Raw genomic sequence first — 24,742 nt, 5'->3', positions numbered from 1 at the left:
CTTCCTTCCAGGACACAATTCCAGAAAATCAGTCTTAAACATCAAAGACTTCCCCTTTTTATGACTAAGGTCTATGTTTAAGCCACATTTAGCCCTTCATTTACATCTACACTTAAAAACAATTTCCAGATCTAAACCTGCACTCCACAATGCAAAACCAACAGGGATTTTGATAAGATCAATCTGCCAAGAAAATACTAAAACTCTCACCACATTTTTGAAACTCCCAACAATCAATCAATCAGTCAGTCAGAACACAGAAACAGAGATTAATTCTACATAAAAGGTTTTCAATAAAAACTGGATGCTGACAAACGTCTTTTTTTTCTTTTTCTCAGATTCTAACTGCCTGTGTCAGATGTCAAAACTCCATTATTTAAAAAGTACAGAACACCATATAGAGTTTAGTGAAATATTGTAACCATCTAACAATAGAATATGCATAATTATAAGAAATATGTTCACAATTTACACAGATTGAAATTAAACATTTATATTATTTAACTGAATGCTTACTGTATCACGTAGCAGAGAATATTTCAAATGCTTAAAATAGCAATTAGTTTTGTGAAGAAAACAATACATTGCCATTCACACAAAAGCAACAAAAAGAACTGGGCACTTTTTCTATATACACAAGCAATAAAGCAGTCTTATTTTCAGCCTGCTAAGCTGGAACACAAAAGATGGCATATTGTCTTGAGTGCTGTTTTTTATCATTAGCTGTGGCAGGCTATGGATTTATTAAAATACTTTAATTTCAGGGAAGCTGAACTATCACCAGTAATAATTACAAAAGTATGTGTTAATTCAGTTTACTTATATTGTCAGGCTCATTAACTTTACTACTTTCTCAAGCCAATTCTTCTAATAAGATTCTCAGTTCTCAATATATTTAAAACTATCAACTAACATGAATAATAAACATTTTAAACTATTTTCAACTGAATTTTAAAAGCAGTAGCAATGATAAAACGCTTCTTAGTGAATGAAAAGAAAATATTTGCTACAAGTGGAAGCTAAGCAACAAAGAGATGCAATCAGAAAGTTAGACAGATAATATGATAAAATAAAGTGGAAAAATAAGGAATATATTACAAGAAATCATTTACTCTAGGAATACATTGTAAATTTAAAAACTAGAAAGTTAGAATTAGACACAAACATGCATTAATCTACCTAAAGGATAAACAGAAGAATATTTAAAGATGTGTATGTATGAAAAATTAGGTGTGTGTACATTAAATGTAGTTATTTACGGCTGAAAAAACCAAGAAGCTATAACATTAAAGAAGCTGTATTGCAGAACTTCAAATTGGATAAATGATATAGAAAACAACTGGATAAATTATTCAGAAATAAATTGGAAATGGCTTGATATTTTCAAGATCAAGGGTACGAGGATTATAGTAAACTGAGTATATAAGTATATCTCACTCTATAGGTGTACATATAAAGCAAAGCAAACACTTTGGCATCAAACTGTATATGTTTTACAGACATTGCAGGATGTACATGTGTATTTGTTAAAAAAGAAATGCTATAATATAGAAAATGTAATGAATTTGCAGTTAGATGAGTTAAGAATTTATTAACTCTCCTAAGTATCTGACTAAAACATTCAATGGGTTACTGAAACAAAAAAAGGTAAGTATTTCATGAGTGACACATTTATAAGGTTTTCTATCAAATAACAACAAATGAGAAAAGCTTAGCATTCATTCTTATGTTGCAACTGACTTGCCAGTAGTTGCCAGGACTTATAAAAGGTCACCCGTACAATGATTTAAAGTAAATAAATGTAGTATAAATGTATAGTTGCAGATATAATTATAAACATATGAAAATGAGTTTCAAGCATTTGAAACACTTTTTTCTGTTAGGATACATTAAAAAAAAGTTTTGCTGTGCCATTTCTGCAACAGTTTTATATTTTGTTAAAGTAAGGGTAAAATATCTGAGAAAGAAGTCATTCAACTGTGATCAAGATCTTCTCCTTCAAATTTTTTTTAGTGCAAAACTGAAGTTATTCTTATAAATTCATTAAATTGATTGACTGACTGACTGACTGACTGAGGGCACTACAATAGGTGAATTATGAAACACTACTGAATATTTTTGTGGCATTTAGAAAGCTGATCAAAATATAGAAATATTGATTGGAATAATAGTTATTAACAATCTGAAAGTAAAATAAAAGACAAAAATAAAGGAGCAGCAATCAAAATGACAGTATGTCAGACCATGCTAGTTTTGAATGTTATCAACCACACATTGTGGATTAAAAAAATATCTTCCTTCAGTTCAGCTCATCTGTCTGGAAGAGATTTTACAACCTTAACAGTCTTCGGAATATTAGTGGCAGTGTACGCAAAAGTTCCAAAGTAGCCTCAGCTCTGCTCAAATACTGTTGTAAAAAAAATGCACATCCATGTAGTAAACTTTACCAGGACCATCTGCAATTAGAAAAAAAACCTCACTGCGCTTTCCCTCACATTTAAGTAATATGGAGTTGTTTGCACATTTGAGAAATAAATTCTTGTACCTAACTGCAGTTGCACAGATGCTGCATTATATATTAAACCTTTTAATTTTCAAAATTAAACCCCTCTGTGCAAGTGACCTGTCTACAGCAGGTAAATAATAAATATCTGCCAGTGTCATTACAACCACTATACATACAATGTCATCTTCGGTAAAAGGCAAATTTCGTGACCATCATAACACAGAAACATTAGTACATACCAAGCATTGTACTTCAAAAGATGTTGCATACCACAGTTTACCGGACTTCATCCTGTGTAATGTTCTCAAAGAAAATTTCCACCTTAGATAATGCAACACTGGATTAGAACTGTAGAGATAGTAGGCCTTTGTAGTGTTCAACACGCTAGCGATAAATGAGAGCTGAATGAGAGGAAAAAATCTTGAGGCCTGTAGTGGTCATCCAGCCAGTGGACCACATACACTAACAGGCATTAAGGCCACCATCCTGAAGAATTCTTAAGCATCTTGCTGCTGTTAATAATACGCCAGCGTTCTTTTTAATTTTAAAAATGTTACTTTAAATTAATTCCAAATTTGTTCTTAAAAGTAGCTCCTTAACCATCAGAGACGTGCATTCTCATGTGGTCGTTGAACTGTTCGATTTGGTCGAACTTGGCTGGGCAGACAGAGCAGACATATGTGGTCACTTCAGAGCAGCCAGTGCCATGGAGTGCCACATGCCTCTCCAGTAAGGTCTTATGGGAGAACTTCTTTTTGCAGATGTAGCACTCGTAGGACTTCTCACCACGGTGAAGCCGCATATGGACGTTGAGGGAGCTCTTTTGGGTGAAACGCTTGTTGCAGATACTGCACTGATAGGCTCTCACGCCAGTATGTGTCACCATGTGTTTAATCAGATAATCCTTCAGTGAAAAAGATCGCCAACAAATACTGCATTGATGTGGCTTCTCCCCTGTAGGAATGTGAATAACAAAAGTAAAATAGTTAATTCTTTTTAAAAGTTTCAGTTGGCATGGCAATAACATTTTGATTTGTGACAGTGTGAACTGCACCAGAATTATTTTATGTATTTTATGATGTTTACTTGTATTTAAATCATGCACAATTGTTCAAATTTATTTTAGCTGTATCGTGAATAAAACTGAGATCTTCTAAAATACTCTCTCCCATTGCAGTGGCAAGATTCTATGATGGTTCCAATGGTTTGATTAATTGCAATACACTATTATACTGATCACCATGAAAAATAGACTAATTGTAACAGTAATCCAAAATATTATGTGTATATAAAACTAAACCTAGAAAATATTGTGAGGAATGATCACCACATTTACAGGGCATTCCTTCCCAGGACTGATCAATATAATGGCACATTCAGTATGTTGCATAGGGAATTACATCAATAATTTCTCAAAGACCTACTTGAGTGTAAAAAAATGCTAATAAAGTAATCAATTCCTTTTAACAACCTTTTTGGTTGTTTTTAGTGCACTACATTTGTTTGAACTCATCATCATCAGAACTGAGTTGAAAGAGTTACATTATTTGACTTGATCAAATCCAAACATACAGTGCTTAAAACATTAATTGTAAAAAGGTGAGTTAATAGATATAATTCAGCTTTCTTGCAACAGCAGGTTTGCTAGTTTAGCACAACCAGTTCCTCAAACATGTCAACGTTCCAGGTTCCTTAGTTATTAGTAAAATAATGGAATTTGAAAATAGCCAATTTGTTGCACAGTAATGTCGACACTATTACCCTGAAAAAGTTATTTGTACAATGTTTTAGTCTACTTTACTACTTATTTTCATTTGTACCAATAATAAACATTTTTTAGATTAGTTTAAGGACTTTTAAGTAGTATTTGGGAAAATATTTACTGTTTTTTTAGAATGAATTCTCCACAAATACTCCCTTAAACTATCTTCTAAGGCACACAAACGTGGTCTAAACGACAACTATCCCTTTTGTTTTCTCTTCATTCTTGTAAAGAAGTACTTGGTATATTTGTACAGTGATGAAGCTGAAAGTGGAAACTTCAGAGAAAGGGAAATCAAACTTCTTTCTCACCACACTGTACCATAATATGACAAATGATTCAACAGGGATCTGCCTTCACCAGAGGATTTCCCAGCACTAACTTGTGTTCTGCCTCTTCTGAAACTTCAACTTTGGACAGGGATTTCAGCTGGGATCTCCTCCATTCACCAGAGGATTCAAAACAACATCAACAGCCTCTAGCAGAGCTACATGGATATGTGTCAACAAGAGCAGGGGAAATCCTAAGAGTCGTTTTGGAATCATGAGTACTGTTGGGGCAACCACAGTTTTGAGGCCAGAGGTTCCTTCTTGATTGGCAATCTTCCAACCAAGCAGTTACTTGGGATGTGTACACATACATTGTTGCCCCAAAACATTCTGAAATAATTGTGGCAGCACTATAAAAAATGCGATGACTTCAGCACCTGATAATAGAATAGTTTTAGAACAAAAGCCATGAAAGAATAACTGGATGTTTTCTCCTTGGTCATATGAGACGATAAGGAGTCTGTCTTGATTGTTGCTCTTGAAATGAATCGGTCTCATGATCTGCTAATGTCCTCCTTTGCTGGAAGAATCTAATTTGGAGGGCTTTTTAGATCTGGTTGTAGACCCAATTCTGAAGGTTGCAAGCTTATCAGGAGAAACTATCGTGTTTCAAGGTAACATCTTAAAATCACTTCAGCTACTCCCAAATAACTGTATTGAAAAAAGGGTGCATGCTTTACCTTTTTGCAAGGCTCTGTGCCAAACGGAATGCATCATATATAGTATAAATGCTAACTGCTGTCAGAAATAAAATCTCATAACTGTGAAGTTCAGTAGGGAAGGAAAACTCTATTGTTTTAAGGAAAAATAGTAAAACACGTCTAGTAAAGCTCTTTGACTAAGTTTGAACTGAGGATGCTGCTGAATTGGAACTGATCAATTCCAAACCAGAAATCAAAATGATTTCTTAAGTACTATTTATACTGATGGAACTACATCAACAAACTACTTAGAAACTTTTAAAGAAGCATTGCAGAGTACAGCCAGAATTGATTTGCAGATCTCTCGTGGTGTGAATTGATGTCCTCTTGAAACCATTCACATGGTGACCTCAGCACCTGAATTCTAGCACAATTCGCTGTAGGATTGTGCCATTCCACTCTAAAATGCGATTATGAACATAACAAGGTGTAATATGTGCCGTCCTCAAATCCTAGTGAATTTTCCATTTCCATAAGTGAAGAAATGAACGTTTGCAAGCATGGTAGATCAGCACACATTAGGCCTCAGCATGGGGAAACATACCATTAGGAGAGCAAACGTGGCAGTTGCAGCCAATAATAGGAGAAAAACTGACATGATCTTCAAAAGATTTCAAAGGGACAATGTCCTAGTAATTCTCCTCCAATGCTCAATGGATCTTTCTTAAGATATTTGGAGGGTAAAAGAATGAGGAAGAACTTTGAAGTTGTATAGTTTTCAGTTGCAGGAAACTCTAAAAGATAAACCCTTTTGATGAACAAAAATTGCTGCAGTAATAATAAATAATAATAATAATCCTTGCATTTGATATAGCGCTTTTCAAGTCTTCTAGACATTTCAAAGCACTTCACAGAATATATTGTAAAGTGAATTGACTGTATATTTTGTGGACGAAACCTGGCAGTCAATTGCACACTGCAGTGTCCCACAAAACGTCGTGGATTGAAGTAACCGATTTATTATTGTTTTTTTTTCTTGAGGGATTATTATCAGGCGTGTGGAGTAAGGAAACTTGTACAAGGTTTCACCCTGCCAGGAATCAAACCCAGATCTCTTGCTTGCAAGGCGAGTGATCGAACCACTGAGCTACAGGACTCCACAAACATTGCACGGGTGGCTTAATTTGAATAATTTCTAAAATTGTTTTAGTATAAAATATATTATGAACCCAAAATTGTTTTTTAAAAAATTGTTAGAATATAAAAAATAAGACCATGAATGAAAATACCTCTATTTTAACAATGTATATTTAGTTACTTGGCCATCAGAAGATAAAGGTTCAGCTCAAACTGCACTAAATCTCATTCATATAACTTTCAGGTCACTTACCTGTATGGACAAACATGTGTTTTACATAGTTTTGCTTTGCAGTGAAGGTTTTATTACAAAGCGTGCATTCATAGGGTTTCTTTTCAGTCTGTCCACTTGCATTCTGTACTATCTGAGATTGCTGAGGTTGCTGAGGGTGCAACTGCGCAGCAAAGTTTGCAAGGGTCGATTGAGGAACGGTTACAAATTGCGTCTGTTGGCCTGTCAGTGGTTGTGGCAAAGTGAACTGAAACAGTTTACCACTGGTAGTGCTCTGAGTGGTGAAAAGCGTTGGTACGTAAGTGTTTCCAGCCGTACCAATGACTGGAGTAGTGCTGGTCAAGGTCAGTGGCATTCTCAAGTTGGTGGTGAGTGTATCTGACTGCCTTAGGTAAAGCTGAGTAGTTGCCAGTGGCTGGGTGTTGTGTGCCACGGAAATCACAGTGTTCACTGGAGCTTGCTGCAATTCTTTTTCATTTGCAATGTTTAATTCACTGCTTTGAGGCCCTGTGGTGCCCATTTCAGTTTCATAAGTCCTCTCTGGAGAAGGATTCATTTTGCTGAGCTGCTGACTGTCTTCAGCAGAAATCTCATTCTGCTCAGCTTGTCTGACATCTGATTGCCCCCCTCTGCTCAAACCGGCAATGAACTGTTGGTCTATAGGATCAGGTTCAGTCCCATTAGAAGAGCTGACACCAGAGTCAAAGCTCTCTCCTTTTGGCTCACTTTCAGTACCTTCAGCTTGGTCAGTGTCTTCATTGCATTCTTCTGACTCATTTTGTTCTGATGTTTGTCCTTTTTGCTGTCCGTAGTAATCATAATCATCTTCTGCTTCTTGCTTGACGTGAACATTGCCTGCTATGGTTTGAATGCGAACCGGTCGTGGCTGCTTGCGGCAGTGTGTGGTTTCTGGCGTAGATAGGTATCTCTCCATCTGCTGTGTGCGTTCATGAATTCTAGTTATCCAGGCCGGATCCTCCACATTCTCGCTTCTCTGTAAAACCAGTGGACCGCCATGATGGCTGACCACTGGTCCACTATAAAGTGATCGCTCTCCAGTGCCATTTTGTAGCGACATTCCAGAACAGGCATAAAGGGATGAATAGATTCTTTCAACACTACGTTGGGAATGGGCTTGTACATAGCCAGATTCTGTATCACTGCTCTGTCCTGATGAACCAGATTCTGGTGTTCCACGTGGTGTCACTTGACTTGAGTTCCTTGTTGTTGGATAACCACTGCTCACTACTGTCTGTGAAACAATGCGGGTGCATTCATCGATGACTGTTTTAATCTGCAATATGCTGGCTGCTGTGAGGATCTGTAAAGCTTCACTTTGGGACACCCTTAGTACCCCACTATACATGAAGTCAATCAACTTCTGAACAGACTGCACTGAAACTACAGATGGAATCTCAATGTCACTGTAGCCCAAGAGCAGTTTGTCCTGGAAGAAGGGGCTGCCAGCAGCCAACACACAGCGGTGAGCCCTGAGCATGCTCCCGTGAATTCTGACAGTCACATCACAGAAGTGTCCACGGTTTCGTTGCTCATTTAGTGTCTCGAGCACTGAGTTACTGAAGTTGTGAAGGTTGATGCTGTGAATGCGCTCTGTCATTCCTTTCCCACTGATGTTACCTAGTTTTGAAATAAAAAAATATTTTTTATAAATGCTATCTGATTAACCAAATAGATAATATATTATTTTTGAGTTACAAATCATCACATAATTGCATTCACTGAAAGCAAAAATGGCGCTACCACACTCAAAATATTGAAATACTAATGATTTATTTTCTTATAGTGTTATGGAATAAGTTACCAGAGAAGGCCATTACACCAGATACTATAAATGTTAAGAGGTTTAAGAAGCAATTAGATAAATAACTGAAAAACGATTGAACGTCATAGTGAGAAGGTGGGAAGAAATGGACAACATTGGTGAGATGCCGACTGCACAATACAATACAAAATTACATGTGTATAAAGCCTTTCTGTTGGGAGGGCGTCCCAAGGCGCTGGACAGTCAGGGATTTGGACTCGAGCTGGGGGTCGGGATCGGGAGGGTGGAAGGGCAGGGAGGGTAGGAGGGTGACCAAAGGCTAGGTTGAAGAGGAGGGTTTTGAGATGCGCCTTACTGAGTACTGAGGACTTGCCTAGCTCAGGAACTGGACTACTGAGCCTACCACAGAGGATTTAAAATTTGTGGTTTAAATCAGTCATTGATTATCGACTGGTTGTTGCTGTCTGGGCTGCCTGGGAGTGTAGCATTTCAGTGCCACTTCACAGGATACCAGCCTAACTTTGACTGAAGTCAGTTAATAATTATTTCTGATTTGGACCATAAAAGTCAATAATTAAAATTACTATACAATCACTTCAATATTACCAGAATTTAATTTGCAACTTATTGTGGCAAACAACATTCCAGTATAGATTTAAATAAAAACTATTACAATGGCAGAAGTCTCTCACCACCGCAGATGTAAGTTGCCACCATCTTGAAAATCTCCTTGTGTGAAGAAAGGAATTCATGGGCCATCTTGTTTCATATAACTGAACATATTACTGCAATGAGTCACAGAGCTAAGAAGCATGACTGAATATAAAGACAAAAGAAAACAAGCTATAACAATGGGAATTCCAGACAATTTCCAAATTTAAAATACATTTGTCCAGCAAGTTTTGTACATTAGTCGAGAACTCTGTTTTGTCAATATTCTACATTTAGAAACAATAAGATGATTCCTCAAGTGTAGATCTACTATTTATGGTAGGGTAGCTCATCTCAGCATTGGTTTGTCCAATTCAGTGGACAAAGTTGCCTGCCAATATTGATACATTTACCCAAGATCAGAGAATTATCTCTAATATTTTTATATAAAATTGAGAGAATCACCCTTTTGCTTTCAATCAAAAAACAATATCATGCTTGAGAGAAAACCACCATAGCTCGGTGACTGGATATATTCTATATTAGGCTGCAACAGCCCATGAATTACATTCACCAACATCACTATGCAGATGGTAAAGATGGTGGCCAAAAGCTAGGATGGGGGACAGGTATGAGAGCCCTGACAGAAGTTAATACCATGGCAAATAATATATATATATTTTAATGTGTGTAGGACAACATTTTATGCTGCTACTTTACACAAAATCTAATAAACAGAATATATAGCACTTTTTTGTGAAACTAGGGATACAACATTCAGTATGATAAGAGAATATTAACATTCATTAAGAATGTCCTAAACTTAAAAAACTGAATTTCTACACACAAATAATTTCTGAATCATTTACTAAACCTTTCTTTTAATATTACAGTGAACATTAACACTAAAACATTTAAAATTATAAGCAGCTCAATCACAGAACACTCCAGAAAATCTGCATCAGTTTATTTTTTGATTCATTCCATTGAGATGAACTATGTCAGATTTAAAACAAATGATTGGGGGAAAATGACTAACGTTTAAATTTGTTAGTATAAGATCTAAAAGATTAAGCACTGAATACTGTAATTAAATGATAGAGTACACTAGAAAGACACTGTCTTCATGAAAAAGTTAGTTTTTTTCATATTTCCACACGTAAAGAATGATGTAAATTGTTCCAAATTCATCATTACATAATTTCCTGCAATGTTGTAATTAAACTATTTTCTGTCTCTTCGTCCCAAATAATAAAAAGGCTTATCAAATACATCTCTGTGGCAATAGTGTCCTTTCCAAAAACTTTAATTGAGCCATTTAGATGAAAGTCTAGGCTCTGTAGTGGATTAAGGCCAAAAAGTGTAGGCAAGAAATATGATATAACCAAGAAGTCACCAGCAACAGGTTTCAAAAGGTTAATAGAAAAAAGGGAATGGGAAATTGATGAAGGTAAGACTTTCCATATAGATCTGATATCCTGGAAAGCAAATGTAAGAATAATAATCCTTGCATTTGATATAATGCCTATAATATCTAGATATCTCCAAAAACTGGTCACTGTTATCAAGTGTAGTGATTTGTGTATTCCTAGAATGACCTGAGTATGAGGAAGTGAGTAAGAGCCTTGTTGCCTTAAACTGCCTCATATCACTGAGTGAAGCAACATTAGTAATGTGTGCTGTGGGGGGCAGTTTCCTTGTTAAAGCTGTAATCTTATTTGGAGTGGGATTGAGGTTAGTGTACTCACGTCGCAAGTGAGAGGACTCGGGTTCGATTACTGGGTGGGGCGAAACTTTAGGTTTTCTTATTCCACACATATCTGTTTACCGAGCAGTGAGTAGTTGGTTTATTAGTTGATTATTGATTGTTAGTTGATTGGCGGATCTCAATGATGTGATAAGGCACTACATCAAATGCAAGGATTTTGTATTATTATTTTAATGTCTGGCATTGTTCCAGCTGTAAAATAGTCTTCAAAATATTTGATAACTTGTTCCTGGATATCAGTGGTATTACTATCTCCCTTGACTAATTTTTGACAAATCTCCCTCATAATAATAATAATAATCCTTACATTTGATATAGCGCTTTTCACGTCGCGAGGACGTCCTAAAGCGCTTCACAGAACACACTGTAAAGTGAATTGACTGTATATTTGTGGGCGAATGGCCTTTAACAGGGCAGTTATGGGAATCCTATTACCGAAAGGTAATTATTGAAAGAGTCCAGTGTAGGTTCACAAAAATGAAACCATGGTTGAGGGATTATAGTATGAAGCTGGCTTAAAAAACTGTGTCTGTTTTTACTGGAATAGAGACAGTTAAAAGGGGATCCAATAGAAGTTTTCAAAATTCTAAAAGCTTTTGCGAGGATAAATGAAGATAATTTCTGCTACTTGGAAAATTGGTAACAAAAGTGCATGAAATCAGGATTAGAAGAGTTGAAGAACAAGTTCAAATGAACTTCTTCACACAAAAGGTTATTGGAACTTGAAATGCTTTGACATAAGCAGTTACTGAAGCTGGAGCCAAAACAACATTGAAAAGAAAATTGGATAAACATTTAAAGAGAAATAAAATGAAAGGGTACAATGAAAGAACATGGGATTGGGATTAGAGTACTTAGATACTTAGATAAAAATACAAGGATTTTTGGCCTTAATCCTAGTCAGCATTAGGTTAGGATTAACTTCCTTCTCATATACTATAATTTCTATGATTTTATGATAATACCTTAACACTTTAATTAGAGTTCCAGCATAGCTTTTCCAATTGTGTCTCAGGGTACTGATGGGATCCTTTAGTGATGGGCTGTCAGCATGTTGCCTCCATTAGTTTACAATCAATGATTTGGGGGTTATTACGTTAAAGATTACCCATTTTTAATGACATAATAATAATAATAATCCTTGCATTTGATATAGCGCTTTTCACGTCGGGAGGACGTCCCAAAGCGCTTCACAGAACACACTGTAAAGTGAATTGACTATATATTTGTGGGCGAACGCGGCAGCCAATTGCGCACAGCAATGTCCCACAAACAGTCGTAGATTGAAAATGACCAATTTATTATTGTTTTTTGGTTTTTGGAGGGATTATTATTAGGCGTGTGGAGTAAGGAAACTTGCCCACGGTTTCGCCCTGCCTGGAATTGAACTCAGGTCTTTCACTTGCAAAGCGAGTGCTCTAACCACTGAGTTACAGGACTCCACGACATGTCAACACAATGAAAATACAGGGAGGACAAAGAATGTGTAGGGCATATTTTTGGAGATTGGAGGAAAAGAGGTGGGAAAATAGTTCTGTAGACAAGAGAGAGGAAGATGAAAAAGATTATGATATAAAAGAGAGTAGACTGGAGATGAAATAAGGATCATCTTGTTTTCTGTCCAATGGTGCAAGAAAAGCAGAAGAACATTTACTTAAATATACATAATGGTCAAAACAGACTTCAGGTACATAAAGGGTTAGGCAAAAATTGCTGTAATAATAAAAATATAGAAGAGTTAATTAAACTTCTCGGGGGCACCTTTAGGATGAAGGTGAGGATTCCATTTGCAATTTGAGGACACTGTAAAGTCAAGAGTGTCAAAAGAATAAGAAAGATTAAGAGGCTAGCCACCAAAATCAAGAGTGCAGCTGTTGATTGAATGAAAAAAACAACTTCCTTCAAAGAGTTTAAAGAAATAAGATTTGTATTGCCTCATTGAATGGAATGAAGGTCAAGGATTCAACCATTACATCGAAAAACAGTTATGCATACCAATGGTGAGCAATCTGAAAGAAGTTGATGAATCTAGAGTAACATTATCAGTAAAAAAAGCGGAGAGAGTTGTATGTTGAGCAGAAGTCAATGATGTGGAGAGCAAAGTGGGATACAAAATTATCCCAATTCTTGGAAAGAGTCAATGGATGAACCATTAACTGGTTCATCCATTGACATTAACTGGAGAGCATTTTGAAAGGAAACTAGATAGTTATGTATCTAGTTGATGCTTTATTTAGAAGTGCACCGGTCATGATAAATTGTCTAAGTGAGAAATGAATCATCAAATTATTCAAAATCAGATGGTAATCTTCAACTGGCTCAGGTTACCAGGAAGGATGGCTGAGGTCAGAATACTGAACTCATTTAACAATCAGTTTGGTCCTGTAATCGGAAGACAGTAAAGTAGATATTTGTGAGAAGGATGAGATTAAATTGAGTGAAGGGTCTTCTTCATCCAAAGTATGGATATAAATGTAAAGCAGGAAGGCAGTTTAAAGGGCTTGGAAAGATCACCTTCCTTATGGATAGGATGAGCATGTACAATTTTTCAAGATGGTTGAGACAAAGATGAAAAGGCAAGGAACAAGGGCAGGTTCCAATGTACATCCTGAGGAAGCCAAGGAGAGAGAAATGAAGACTAGAAAGAAACCTTATGTGAACAGAGTGCACGACAAAAAATGCACATTGAATTTCTTCTTGGGATGTAACTTAGGCAATAAAGCACTCCCTTCCCAGGAAGTGGACCTGGATTGCACCATTGAGGCAAAGTGAATTTTATCATAAATCCTAATCCTTTAGAGGACTGTTGGGGGTTTGATGACCTTGTTTCTAAATTTATTTGAGATCCCTTGTTGTACTGACACTAAGCTTTGCTTAGAGCTGCAAGAGAAGCTACCCTGCTCCGTCTGCTAATTATTGTTTATTTATTATTGCTTACTTATTTTTGAATATTTGTTATGCAGGGTTGATATGCCAAAGAGAGGCCAAATCTGCACTTTCATAGCCCAGAAATTATGTTGTCTTGATTAGCATCTTAAACACGAAACCTTGGGCCTGAGTACAAAAAACAATTAAATTGTGCTCTTTATAAATGGGTCCTCTGTATGTATATTTTGACAAGTATTTCTGAAAATGTTGTCAGGCTATAGAGTAATGAAGGATAATCCCATTATAACATTCCTCATTATTGTGTGAGTTTAGTTGTACATTGGACCTGTGAAAGTGGTTGATAACATTTTTGTGCACTCAGTGCATAGGAATTAACGCATAAGAAGTGACATTAGACATGGACATTTTGACTTTCTGCCCTGTTTTTATGCAATCTTTAGCATTATGAACCTGATACAGTGTGTTATAAGAGGATGTTCTTGGAATTTGTGAATTGCTTTGAAGTATTTTTGAATCATTACCTCAGCCTACTGTATATAACGCCTAATAATAATCCCTCCAAAAAAACCAAAAACAATAATAAATTGGTCATTTTCAATCTACGACTGTTTGTGGGACATTGCTGTGCGCAATTGGCTGCCGCGTTCGCCCACAAATATACAGTCAATTCACTTTACAGTGTGTTCTGTGAAGCGCTTTGGGACGTCCTCCCGACGTGAAAAGCGCTACATCAAATGCAAGGATTATTATTATAAGTCTGATTGCTAACATTAAAAAAAAACTATAATAGGCCAAGATGTATTTAACAAAATATTCCAAGTACACTACACCATTGATTTCTGTTCCCACACTATTTTTTTTACAGAAACAATGTCCAGTTATTTTTCTAATTTCCTCCCTGCAGGTAATGTCGCTGCTCCTAGTTCCCAGTACAGGGTGCAGTCCCACAAACTCTGGTTACTTTCCGCTACCCCACCCAAGTGGCTATTGTTCACGTGTTTTGGCAATGAGTGTCCGCATGCCACCTGAGTGTAAGGAGCATTACAGCCGAGTCTACCTCTCCACCTGGATGCCATACATGTGCATTTAACCAGAGCAATGGTGGCCAACCTTTTTGGACAGCCAACAAAATACATTTTCTTGATTGATTATTTCTTGATTTATGCCATAAATCAAGTAATATTCAATCAAGAAAAACCTGGAAACACACTACCGATCAAACAAGGACTTACTTAGAAGTGCAAATGTTTGGAGGGCCACTTCCGGCCAGTGAGCCATGGGTTTGCCACTGGCACTAGAAGGTGCTGAAGAAAGGTCAGTAATCAGTAATTCTGGATGGTTTTATCTACCCCAGCCCTGAATAGGCTAGGGCCAATCTAGCCCAGCTGATACCAACAAACTTGGTTGGACTGGGATTTGAATCAACAAGCTCTTGGCCCAAGGCTGCAGCTATATCCACCAAACCTTCCAGGCTGCCATTGTCCCTCTTTGTCTTACAGGTAGTCTAGAAATTCACAACAACATTTGAATATATGTACAGTCAGAAGAGAAGGTGGAGTAAAGTATCTGTATCTGAACTTTCACCTGCAAGGCTACTGTCTTATAGGCTTCTGTCAGGAAAGACCAGGCTTGGAGCAGTGTCCGTTTGCGTGAGTCTCATTCTTCAAGGACCACAGTTACTGCAATTCCTTCATTATTCAGCTGTCCTTTCGGTTTGCTAAAACAAGAAAACAAATGGACACTAAGTAATAGATTCCATACTTTCAAATCAGGAGATTCAATTTCTTCAGAAGCAGCAAAAGCTGCTTGCATTACAAAATGCAAACAATTAACCACCAATAAATGTCTTTTTATTGCAATAATGTTCATGGCTGCTATTGTAGCACTCTAAATTGTTGCATTACTGCTTTCTAATAAGTCAATATTCTGTAAATAAGTAACATATTTTTCATCAAGCTGGCTCTTTAGCGTACTACAGCATGTACTGAAATGATTGAAACTTATTTCCCTAACGATTGCAATATTTTTGTATAATTAATGGAGATTTGTAGTTTAATTATAGGGCACAGACAGCTTGTGGTTTACAATACATTACACAATGTCAATAAGAATCAATTTCACTGGATGTGAATGAATATAAAATTGTGCTATACAGCTTTATAGGAATAAGATCCAGTGCTAAATTGATCACTGGCCATACAACTCAAGATGGAGAATGCCCGCTTCCCAAATTTACTCTGCCGCTTTCCTTAAAGGGTCCCAATCTTCATTTGTCCTGACCAACAATTCCCCAGTTAAAATTGGTCATTTGCTTCACATCTATTGTGCGACACTGCTGTGAGCAAATTGGCTGGCTTGCCATGTGTTCCAAAATAACATTACAGTGTAAGTGACGACACTTTACAGCAAATCCCGTGAAGCTCTTTGAGATGTCTCCTGATTTAAAAGTAGTTCATCAATTGTAAGGATTATTATTTGAATTCTAATGTGTGTGCTTGTGACTGTAGATCTCCATGTAATTTGTTGCTGATTGCAGCAGCCAAATTGCACTTGAGATGTTTTGAGCCATCTCAATGACATCATAAGGGACAGCAAGGAATACAAACAATAAAGTGTTTATTCGGCAGGGTGAAACCTTGGGTAAATTTCCTTACTCCACACGCCTGATAATAATCTTCAAGAAAAATAATAATAATTTGGGCACTCAACAAATGACTGTTTGTGGGACACTGCTGTGCGCAATTGGCTGCTGGTTTCGGCCACAAAATATACAGTCAATTCACTTTACAGTATATTCTGAGAAGCACTTTGAGACGTCTAGAAAATGTGAAAAGAGCTAAACCAAATGCAAGGATTATTATATTATAACTATTGTCCACTAGATGGTGCTATACTAATTTATAACCAATATGAATATCACCACGAATCAACATTGCATAAATGTAGAACCACTGGTATAATGTAATAATGTGAGGAATGATTCACAAGTGGATGGTTTCACCAACAGCTGTACTTAACTGAATTACCCAAGGTTTACCATTCTAAAACACAATGTCTGTAACTTTTCAGCATAAGTATTTATTACAAGCAATGACTGGAATTACGACCTTCTCAAGCTAATACTGCATTGTCAGCTATGCTCTATATGCACATATTTTTCCACCGTGATCCCACACCATGATCTGATGTAACTTTGACAAAGGTGCAATAAAAACTAGGCATAAATTGTCATTTCTCTAAGTCAAAGCAAAGTCAAAAGTTTTGGGATGTCCTCCTGATGTGTGAAAGATGCTATGTAAACATAAAAGTGTTATTGAAAAGCCTGTTTGTCTGGAGATCTATTTTTGGAAACCCAGATGTAGCTTTATAAATCTCCACTGGCTTATATGTATGTTCAAATATCTTAAACTGAATTTTAATTAAGATCTAGCTGGGTGTCTCACACATGCAAAACCAATCACCTCATGCTAAAGAGAATTCAAACCAGACTGAGGGTTCCCCATTTGCATAGATCATCTTGGAGGCAGCTCAGCCTCCAAGGAGATCATCATAATAATAATCCTTGCATTTGGTATTTCATGTCAGGAGGATTCTCCAAAGCACTTCACAGGATTTACCGTGAAGGGAAGTGATCCTGCATTTTGTAGGTAAACGCGGCAGCAATGTCCCACAAACAGCCACAAAGTGAATGACCAATTTTATTTGAGGGATTGTTGGCTAGGACACCAGGATAAACTCCCTTTTCTTTTTAAATAGTGCCCATGGGATCTTTAACATCCACCTGAACAGGCAGACGAGACCTCGGTTTAACTTCTCATCCGAAGGAAGGCATCTCTGACAATGCAGTGCTCCACTCACCCATCACTGCACTGGAGTGTCAGTCTAGCCTGAGCCACGACGGATGAGCTTGAACCCACAACATCCTATCTCAGAGACAAGAGTTATGGATGATAAAAATATTGCTTTTACAGTTTAAGGCAAATAAAACTACAGTAGATATACTTACAAGGTTTGATTATAGAAATTTACATCAGATAATGTCTGCTTAAAGGGAGAAATCTGATGTGAGTGAACTCCACCTAAACTGGATAAAGTTTGACTGGACAATTAGAGGAAACTGCACAAACCATGTCTACACAAAATAAACAGATGAAAACCTGCAAAAGATCCAGTAGAAGGAATTATGGAGTAAAAATGTCATTTAACAAGTAAAGATTCTAATTTGGGTTGTAAATATGCAAAAGTTAGTGCAAATACACTCAGAAAATTAGATCTTTTATTTCAAAGCTTTTCTCTTTTCTTTCTCCCTTTTTTTGCATTTCTATTCTTTCTTTGCAGTTACAGTTTTATTCTGTTTTCTCCGCATATTATTCTGTCCTTTAATTGTCTTGACATTAACATTTGTGCCGGTTATCTTTTATTTGTCTCTATTGGTGTTTCCCTACATTAAAATTGCTAAATGTTAATTTTCTTTTGTGTTTTCTGCTTTCTGCAACATTTTCTTGATTGCGCTGTTCTCTCCACTACCCCATTGCTCTGTGGTATCCCGGGGATGCTGTTCTGTGCTCGATTCCCCAACCCTTTGTAAATTGCCTATATTCTTCATTCACAAATTGTGGTCGATTGTCACTTGTCACTATTTCTGGTATTCCATACCTTGCAAAAATCTCCTGTTTTGTGTATTACCATTTCTGCCTTCATGTCCGGTATTTCAGCATACTCAAAATAACAGGACGTATAATCCACGACTATGAAATAGTTTTAAAAAATTGCTTCTAATGGCTTGTGATCATTCTCTACTGTTTTATTTATTTTTCTTTGTGGTAAAACAAGTGTGTTCCTACTTTTTTTCCAAGCTTGCTGCAGTTTCTCATACCACATGATTGACTCATGCCTCTCCGTTTTTGATATCTGGCACACGTGTCTCAATTACCAATGTCATCTTCTATTTGTTTATTTATCCCAGGCCAGAATACTATTTCTCTAGCTCTTCACTTGGCTCTTTCCATTCCCAGTGTCCCTCATGTATCTTCTTCATAAATGTCTCTCTTAATTTCTTTGGTAATGCTATTCTTTCCCCTCAATATATTATTCCTTTTTGTTGATATAATTCATGTTTGTATTCCCAATATGGTCTAACTTCCTCTGGAGCATCCTTCTTGTATTCGGGCCATCCAGTTTGTAACATGCTCTTGATGGCAGCACTTACTACATCTCTACTCGTGGCTTCTTTTATGTCTTTTTCGTGTTTGTTGCTTTTGCTTCCCAGACATTATACTCCATTTCCTTTTCTAGTCTTTTATCTTCTTCTTTCTCTTTTTGACTCACTGCTCTGTATATTTGCTACATACAAGGTTTTTCCTAGTTTATACTTCAATTCTAGTTCATATTTCTGCAGCCGTATACGCATTCTGTGTAATCTCAGAATCGCTTTGTTAAACCTTTTCTAAAAATTTGCTTCTAATGGCTTGTGATCATTCTCTACTATTTTAGTTTTCCACACATTTGTTTGAATCTCTCACACCCAAACAGTACCTTTTTTTTCTATTTGTGCACAGATTTTGTTCTGTTTTCGACAATGCCCGCAATACATAAACAACTACATTCTCTTTTTGTATTACGACCGCCCCTAATCCTGTTTTGCTTGCATCTACTGACATCTTTACTGTATTGTTTATTTCAGAAAATTTGAAAACAGGGTTTTTTGTAATAGCTTCTTTTATTTTTCTAAATGCCTTCCGCTGTTCTTTCCCCCCCATGTAAATTCCCATCTGCCTTTACCAATTCTCTTATTGGTCCCATGATTTCCATTACATTTGAGATAAACTGGGCTGGGCTACCCAGTTTACCATTCCTGTTAGTCTTTTAACCACTCTCTTATACTGAGGTGCTGGTATCCTTGTTATTGCTTCAACCTTCTTTGAATCAATTTTTAACTCTTTCTGTGTTATTATATGTCCTAGATATTTGACCTCTGTCATCTTATTTTGTACTTTACTCTATTTAACTTTACATTCTCCTCTAAGCAGTTCCATAATATTTTTTCTAAACGTTCATCATGCTCTTCCCCTATTATTTTCCTATTATTTCCTCTGTTTCTAGTCTTTTATTTTCTTCTTTCTTCACATTTTGTATTCTTTTCAACAGTCTCATTTTAATTATAAACAAAACTCGAAATACTGCAGATGCTGGAAATCTGAAATAAAAATAGAAGTCGCTGGGAAAACTCAGCAGATCATGCAGCATCTATGGGGAAAGGAAAATTAGTTAATGTTTTGGGTCCACGACCCTTTGTCAGAACTTTATCAGAACCCTTTGTGTTCTTCCTCCATAGATGTTGCCTGACCTGCTGAGTGTTCCCAGCAACTTCTATTTTTGTTTCATTTTAATTATGTCCTGCAGACCAAACAATGTGTCTGCCTATACTTTCACTATGTAAAATAGTATCTTATATACTTTATTTTTATACCTTGTTTCTATTTCTACTCTTCCTACTGTTTCAATTTGTCATATGCCACTAACCTTCCTTTTCCTATTTCCATCATTTCCCTCCGTGGTTCTCCCAGCTTACATACTCCTCTAATGGCATCTCCCCAGCTTATCGCCCTGTGTCCAATTTGCATTGTATTTGTTTTTTTTCCTGCAATTTTCATTGTATCAATATTAGATTCTTCTTCCTCCTCACTACTATTGGATTCCAACTCTGAGCTGCTCAACATTGCACCATGTCTTGATTGCACTTGTGCAATCCTAGTTCTCTGATAGTCAATCACCCTCCTGTATTCTCTTCTTCCTGTCATTCTACTCCCATGTGATCTCTGTTGTTCTCAGTCCCTTGTTCCTCACCGGCCTTTGCTGTTTATTTCTGCACTTTCTGGCATAATGCCCATTTTTGTTACAAATATAACACACTTTCCCATCTCCTGGAATCGTCTGAAAGGATGTTCTAGTCCACATTGCTCACATGTCTCCTTGTTATACATCTTTCATCTAGATCTGTATACTTGCTATACTCCATGCCCTTCATCTGTGTTATTCCAACTCCTTCTCCTAGACAGTTCATCAATTTCCACCTCTAGTTCTCCATTTTGCTCAAACTCTTTCATATGTGCTTCGGACATTTCTTCTATATTTATTATTTGTATTGTTTTCTATAAATTCAGGTCTTCCTGCTTTAGAAACTTGCTCCTTATTCTGTGGTCTTTAATCCCTATCACAATTTGATCTTTAATCATTTCTCTTCTTGGGGCTCCATAGTTGCATGTTTTGCTGAGTGACTTTAACACAGCAAAATATTAAGCTTATGGTTTCGCAGGCTAATGTTTTCTTGTACCAAACTTATATCTGTCAACGGTTACATTCTTATTTCCATAACACCTTTCTCTCATAATATTTACGATATTATCTAAAGCCATGTCCATATCCCTTTCTAGGGTCTCAAAGTATTCTCTGGCATCTTCCCCTGCTACATTTAGAACAAATAGCAGCTTGCTGTTTTCTTGACAGCTGCAGCATTGGTGGCTAAGTCAAATACTAAGGCAAATATTCCTGTTCAAACTGGATCTGATTATGGAGTCCTGTAGCTCAGTGGTTAGAGCACTCGCTTTGCAAGTGAGAGACCTGAGTTCAATTCCAGGCAGGGCGAAACCTTGGGCAAGTTTCCTTACTCCACACAGAGCCTAATAATAATCCCTCCAAAAACCAAAAACAATAATTAAATTGGTCATTTTCAATCTACGACTGTTTGTGGGACATTGCTGTGCGCAATTGGCTGCCGCGTTCGCCCACAAATATACAGTCAATTCACTTTAGTGTGTTCTGTGAAGCACTTTGGGACGTCCTCCCGACGTGAAAAGCGCTATATCAAATGCAAGGATTATTATTATATTATTATTATGCCTCAGGTTGCCAGTTAACTTCAGTGGCCTTGGTATTTGCACATACGTCATTATGGCCTCATATTCTTCTGTTTCAGTCTGCATTTTGTTTCTTTAACTCCCCTCGTTTGAGAGGGGACCTTGAATCAGAAGAAAAGGAAGATGTAGAAATCTTTTGGTGGCACTCAGGTGGTCAGTGGGCAAGGCACAAAAGACTACAGAAAAGGGTAACTACTTCATGATATCTGAGAGAGAGATACAAAGGGACATGAAAGGAAAATGTACTCCAGGATACTTGGAAAATTAATGGAATATTTTTTAAAAAGGAAAATAGAAGATTTTGCTGTAAGAAAACAATCTAATAAATGACAGCTCGCACAACTTCAGAAGGGGTAGATCTCGTCTCGAATTATGTTGTAGACTTTTTTTGAGGAGGTAATAATCCAATCTGATTTGTGAAGCTATATAACATGATGTACGTAGATTTCCAAGGTCTTTGCTGAATTATCACATGAAAGGTTTCTTTGCAAATTTGCCACTGGATATCAAGGGTAAGACATGGATCTGGATTAGCAGCTGGCTAAAGGGAAGGAAGCAGAGAGTATTTGGTTTCCTTGTGCTGACCAGCTTTCTGAAATGCCAGATGAACTGGTACACCCATTTTAGATTTTTTGGGGTAGCTAAAGGTCTCAAACCAAACATGCTAAAATCGAACCACATTATAATGAAACAGTTTAGAATGGGACTCTAAATAAAGTTTGTACTAACAACAACAACTTGCATTGATATTGGGCTCTTCACATTGGGTAGTGTCTCGGAGCACTTACTAATGGTGGAATTTGAGGCCGAGCCCAGATTCAGGTCTCAGGAGCTGACCTCTCAACATCTCTAACATTCCTTGTATTTATCATCAAGTGAATCTTAAATCCAGTCCTCATTACATGTTGATTCCTTGTTTTTTCTGTTTAGCCTATAGGCTGGTTTTAATTTATTTTCAAGTATTGTAGTTTAAGCCCTACTATGGTATTTTTCTCATGATATACTTCATTTCACATTCCTTAAAATGGTCATTAAAAAATATCAATTCTGTTGTTTTATGTTTTGGCGCCGTTTCCACTTAATCCTCACTAGAAATCTTTTCATAGCTCCAAAGTTTCCTCTGAAGTCATGTATTGTTATTTTTGGCCTTAGAGCTCTTAATATAATATCAAATACAATGATTGTTTGAGCCTAAGTGTTAACTTACTTCCAGAATACTGATTTTGCAGAACTAGGCACAGGTTTTAAATTATTATTTTTAAGTGAAACTAGAGTTTAGAAGATCACCACACCTCCCCCCCACCCCACACACACACACAGATTAGTGAATATGTGGGAGTGATCTGCAAACTTTTTCACAGGAGTGTGCAATAAATTCCCCACAGGATACAATCAAGCTGGTCTGAGATGACTTTGAAAGCCAAATGGTATTTCCTTATTTCATGCTTTCTTACGTTAAATAGTTTCATATTTACCCCAAACTGGATTTGTAACAATTTGCCTTCTCAGGTTACTTAATGTATTTCAAGAAAATTGTGAATATGACTTACAGTGAATGATACAGTTGTTGCACTTTACTCTTCATATATGTTAATCAAAGTCATCATTGGCACTGTGAATACTGAGCACTTCCACTGCTGCACACTGAAAGAAAAAAAACTTGAAATAAACCAATGGAAGTTGATACATTTAATTTTAGTACAGACCAAGACGGTATTAGCCCATAATCCATAATGTAGGATCCTGATTTTTCATTCTAAATGCTTAAATACATAGGCAATAATCTATTTAAATGTACTAGGTCAAACTATGCATTGTATAATCGGGTTCAGCTGGAGGCCTGCACGCCACATTCGGCCCGAGAACCATTTCCAACTTCACTGTCTTGACAAACAAATGTAGGCGACACGAGGCCCTGAGCCAATCCGGAGATGTTGCCGGAGGCTCAGTCTCTGCCTGCCAATGGAGATGGTCACGGGGGGGGGGGGGGGGCTGGACTTCATTATTTTGGGAGAAAATATGGAATGTTCTCATGCAACTCTAAATCTGTTTTGTTTTTTCTTGGTATTGTTTTGATTTATTATATATTCAATGTATCTTTACTTTGTCCCTTTGTTAGTTTTGCAATTATGGATTAATCTGTTTTGGTTTTGTTAAGCATTCTCCATTGGGGCCTCCATATTGATATCTCAGTTGATATCTGAGTTGTGTTGTGATTTTAATACATAAAAACGTGATGCATATATTATTTCCATTTGAGATTATCATTCTTTTGTTCATTGTTAGGGCTATTAAATTATGTGCATTTTAATCCATTTTATTATTTTTCACTTTTATTGTTTACTCTGGATTTAATGATTATTCTTGAATATGTACTCTATTGATAAGTGTATTATTGTTTTTAAATTTGTATGATTTTCACATTGCTTATTCCAATAAAATTGTAAATAAAATAGTGAAATGAAGTAATAGTTACACAACTTAAAACATAGGATATCTATGACTATTACGGGTGATGTTTCTGGAAGGGAAATATTGCTTGTGCGGGCCAGAGATATTTCTCAAATCAGGTCTTCCGCCCTCAACAGCAAAAAGGTTGGACCACTTTGGTATAGATAATAGATTTGTTATACAAAATCTTTGATGTGAATTTAGTCTATTTATATGGCATAGCTGTGTGCTTGTGTAATCCACCATAGAATGCCAGAATATGTTTTGCCTTTTTAATTTTTCACAGCGAGTTTCCCATCTCAATCAGTTAGGGAAGGTAAAATAGATACAAGGAAAGTTATCCAGTTGAATGTCGACAGGACAGAGGCTCCCCTGATTGATTCCAGCCAGTGGCTTCTCACCTCAGGCACTGACTGCATCGATCTACATGGATGCATACTCTTAACTCATGAAGCCAGTGGGGAACCTTGGTGTCCTGTCTGATTCTCAACTGTACTTTAAACCCCGCACCATACCTTGACCCATTCAGTTTTCCCCACCTCCATTGCACTTCCTTTATCTGCCAATATCTCTCTCCTCAGACAGCCAAGACCCGAATCCATACTTTTATCACTTGCACGCTTCACTATTCCAACTCTGCTCGCTGAACTTTCCAACTCTTCCCTCCACAAGCTGTA

At 36.8% G+C, this 24,742-nt stretch overlaps 1 protein-coding gene across 1 annotated transcript; it reads right to left on the bottom strand.

The window, feature by feature from the left end:
* Positions 1-3,022: 3,022 nt before the first annotated feature.
* LOC103184827 (zinc finger and BTB domain-containing protein 20) lies at positions 3,023-9,136 on the bottom strand. The gene is made up of 3 exons (XM_007903036.2): positions 9,083-9,136; positions 6,629-8,245; positions 3,023-3,460 (listed from the first exon to the last, which is right to left on the bottom strand). The coding sequence occupies exons 1-3, from the start codon at positions 9,105-9,107 to the stop codon at positions 3,102-3,104; spliced, it is 2,001 nt and encodes a 666-aa protein (XP_007901227.2). The 5' UTR covers positions 9,108-9,136; the 3' UTR covers positions 3,023-3,101.
* Between the last annotated feature and the right edge of the window lie 15,606 nt (positions 9,137-24,742).

Source organism: Callorhinchus milii, unplaced genomic scaffold (genome assembly GCF_018977255.1).
Source record: "Callorhinchus milii isolate IMCB2004 unplaced genomic scaffold, IMCB_Cmil_1.0 Scaffold4, whole genome shotgun sequence".
NCBI lineage: Eukaryota > Metazoa > Chordata > Chondrichthyes > Chimaeriformes > Callorhinchidae > Callorhinchus > Callorhinchus milii.
This window is presented reverse-complemented; position numbering and strand designations above follow the sequence as displayed.

Excerpts from the sequence above, each read along its gene's own strand:
- LOC103184827 (XM_007903036.2), bottom strand. The coding sequence starts at position 9,107 with ATGGTGGCAACTTACATCTGCGGTG. Across the intron at positions 8,246-9,082 it reads GGCAACTTACATCTGCGGTG|GTAACATCAGTGGGAAAGGA; the intron begins GTGAGAGACTTC and ends TTTCAAAACTAG. Across the intron at positions 3,461-6,628 it reads ACACATGTTTGTCCATACAG|GGGAGAAGCCACATCAATGC; the intron begins GTAAGTGACCTG and ends ACATTCCTACAG.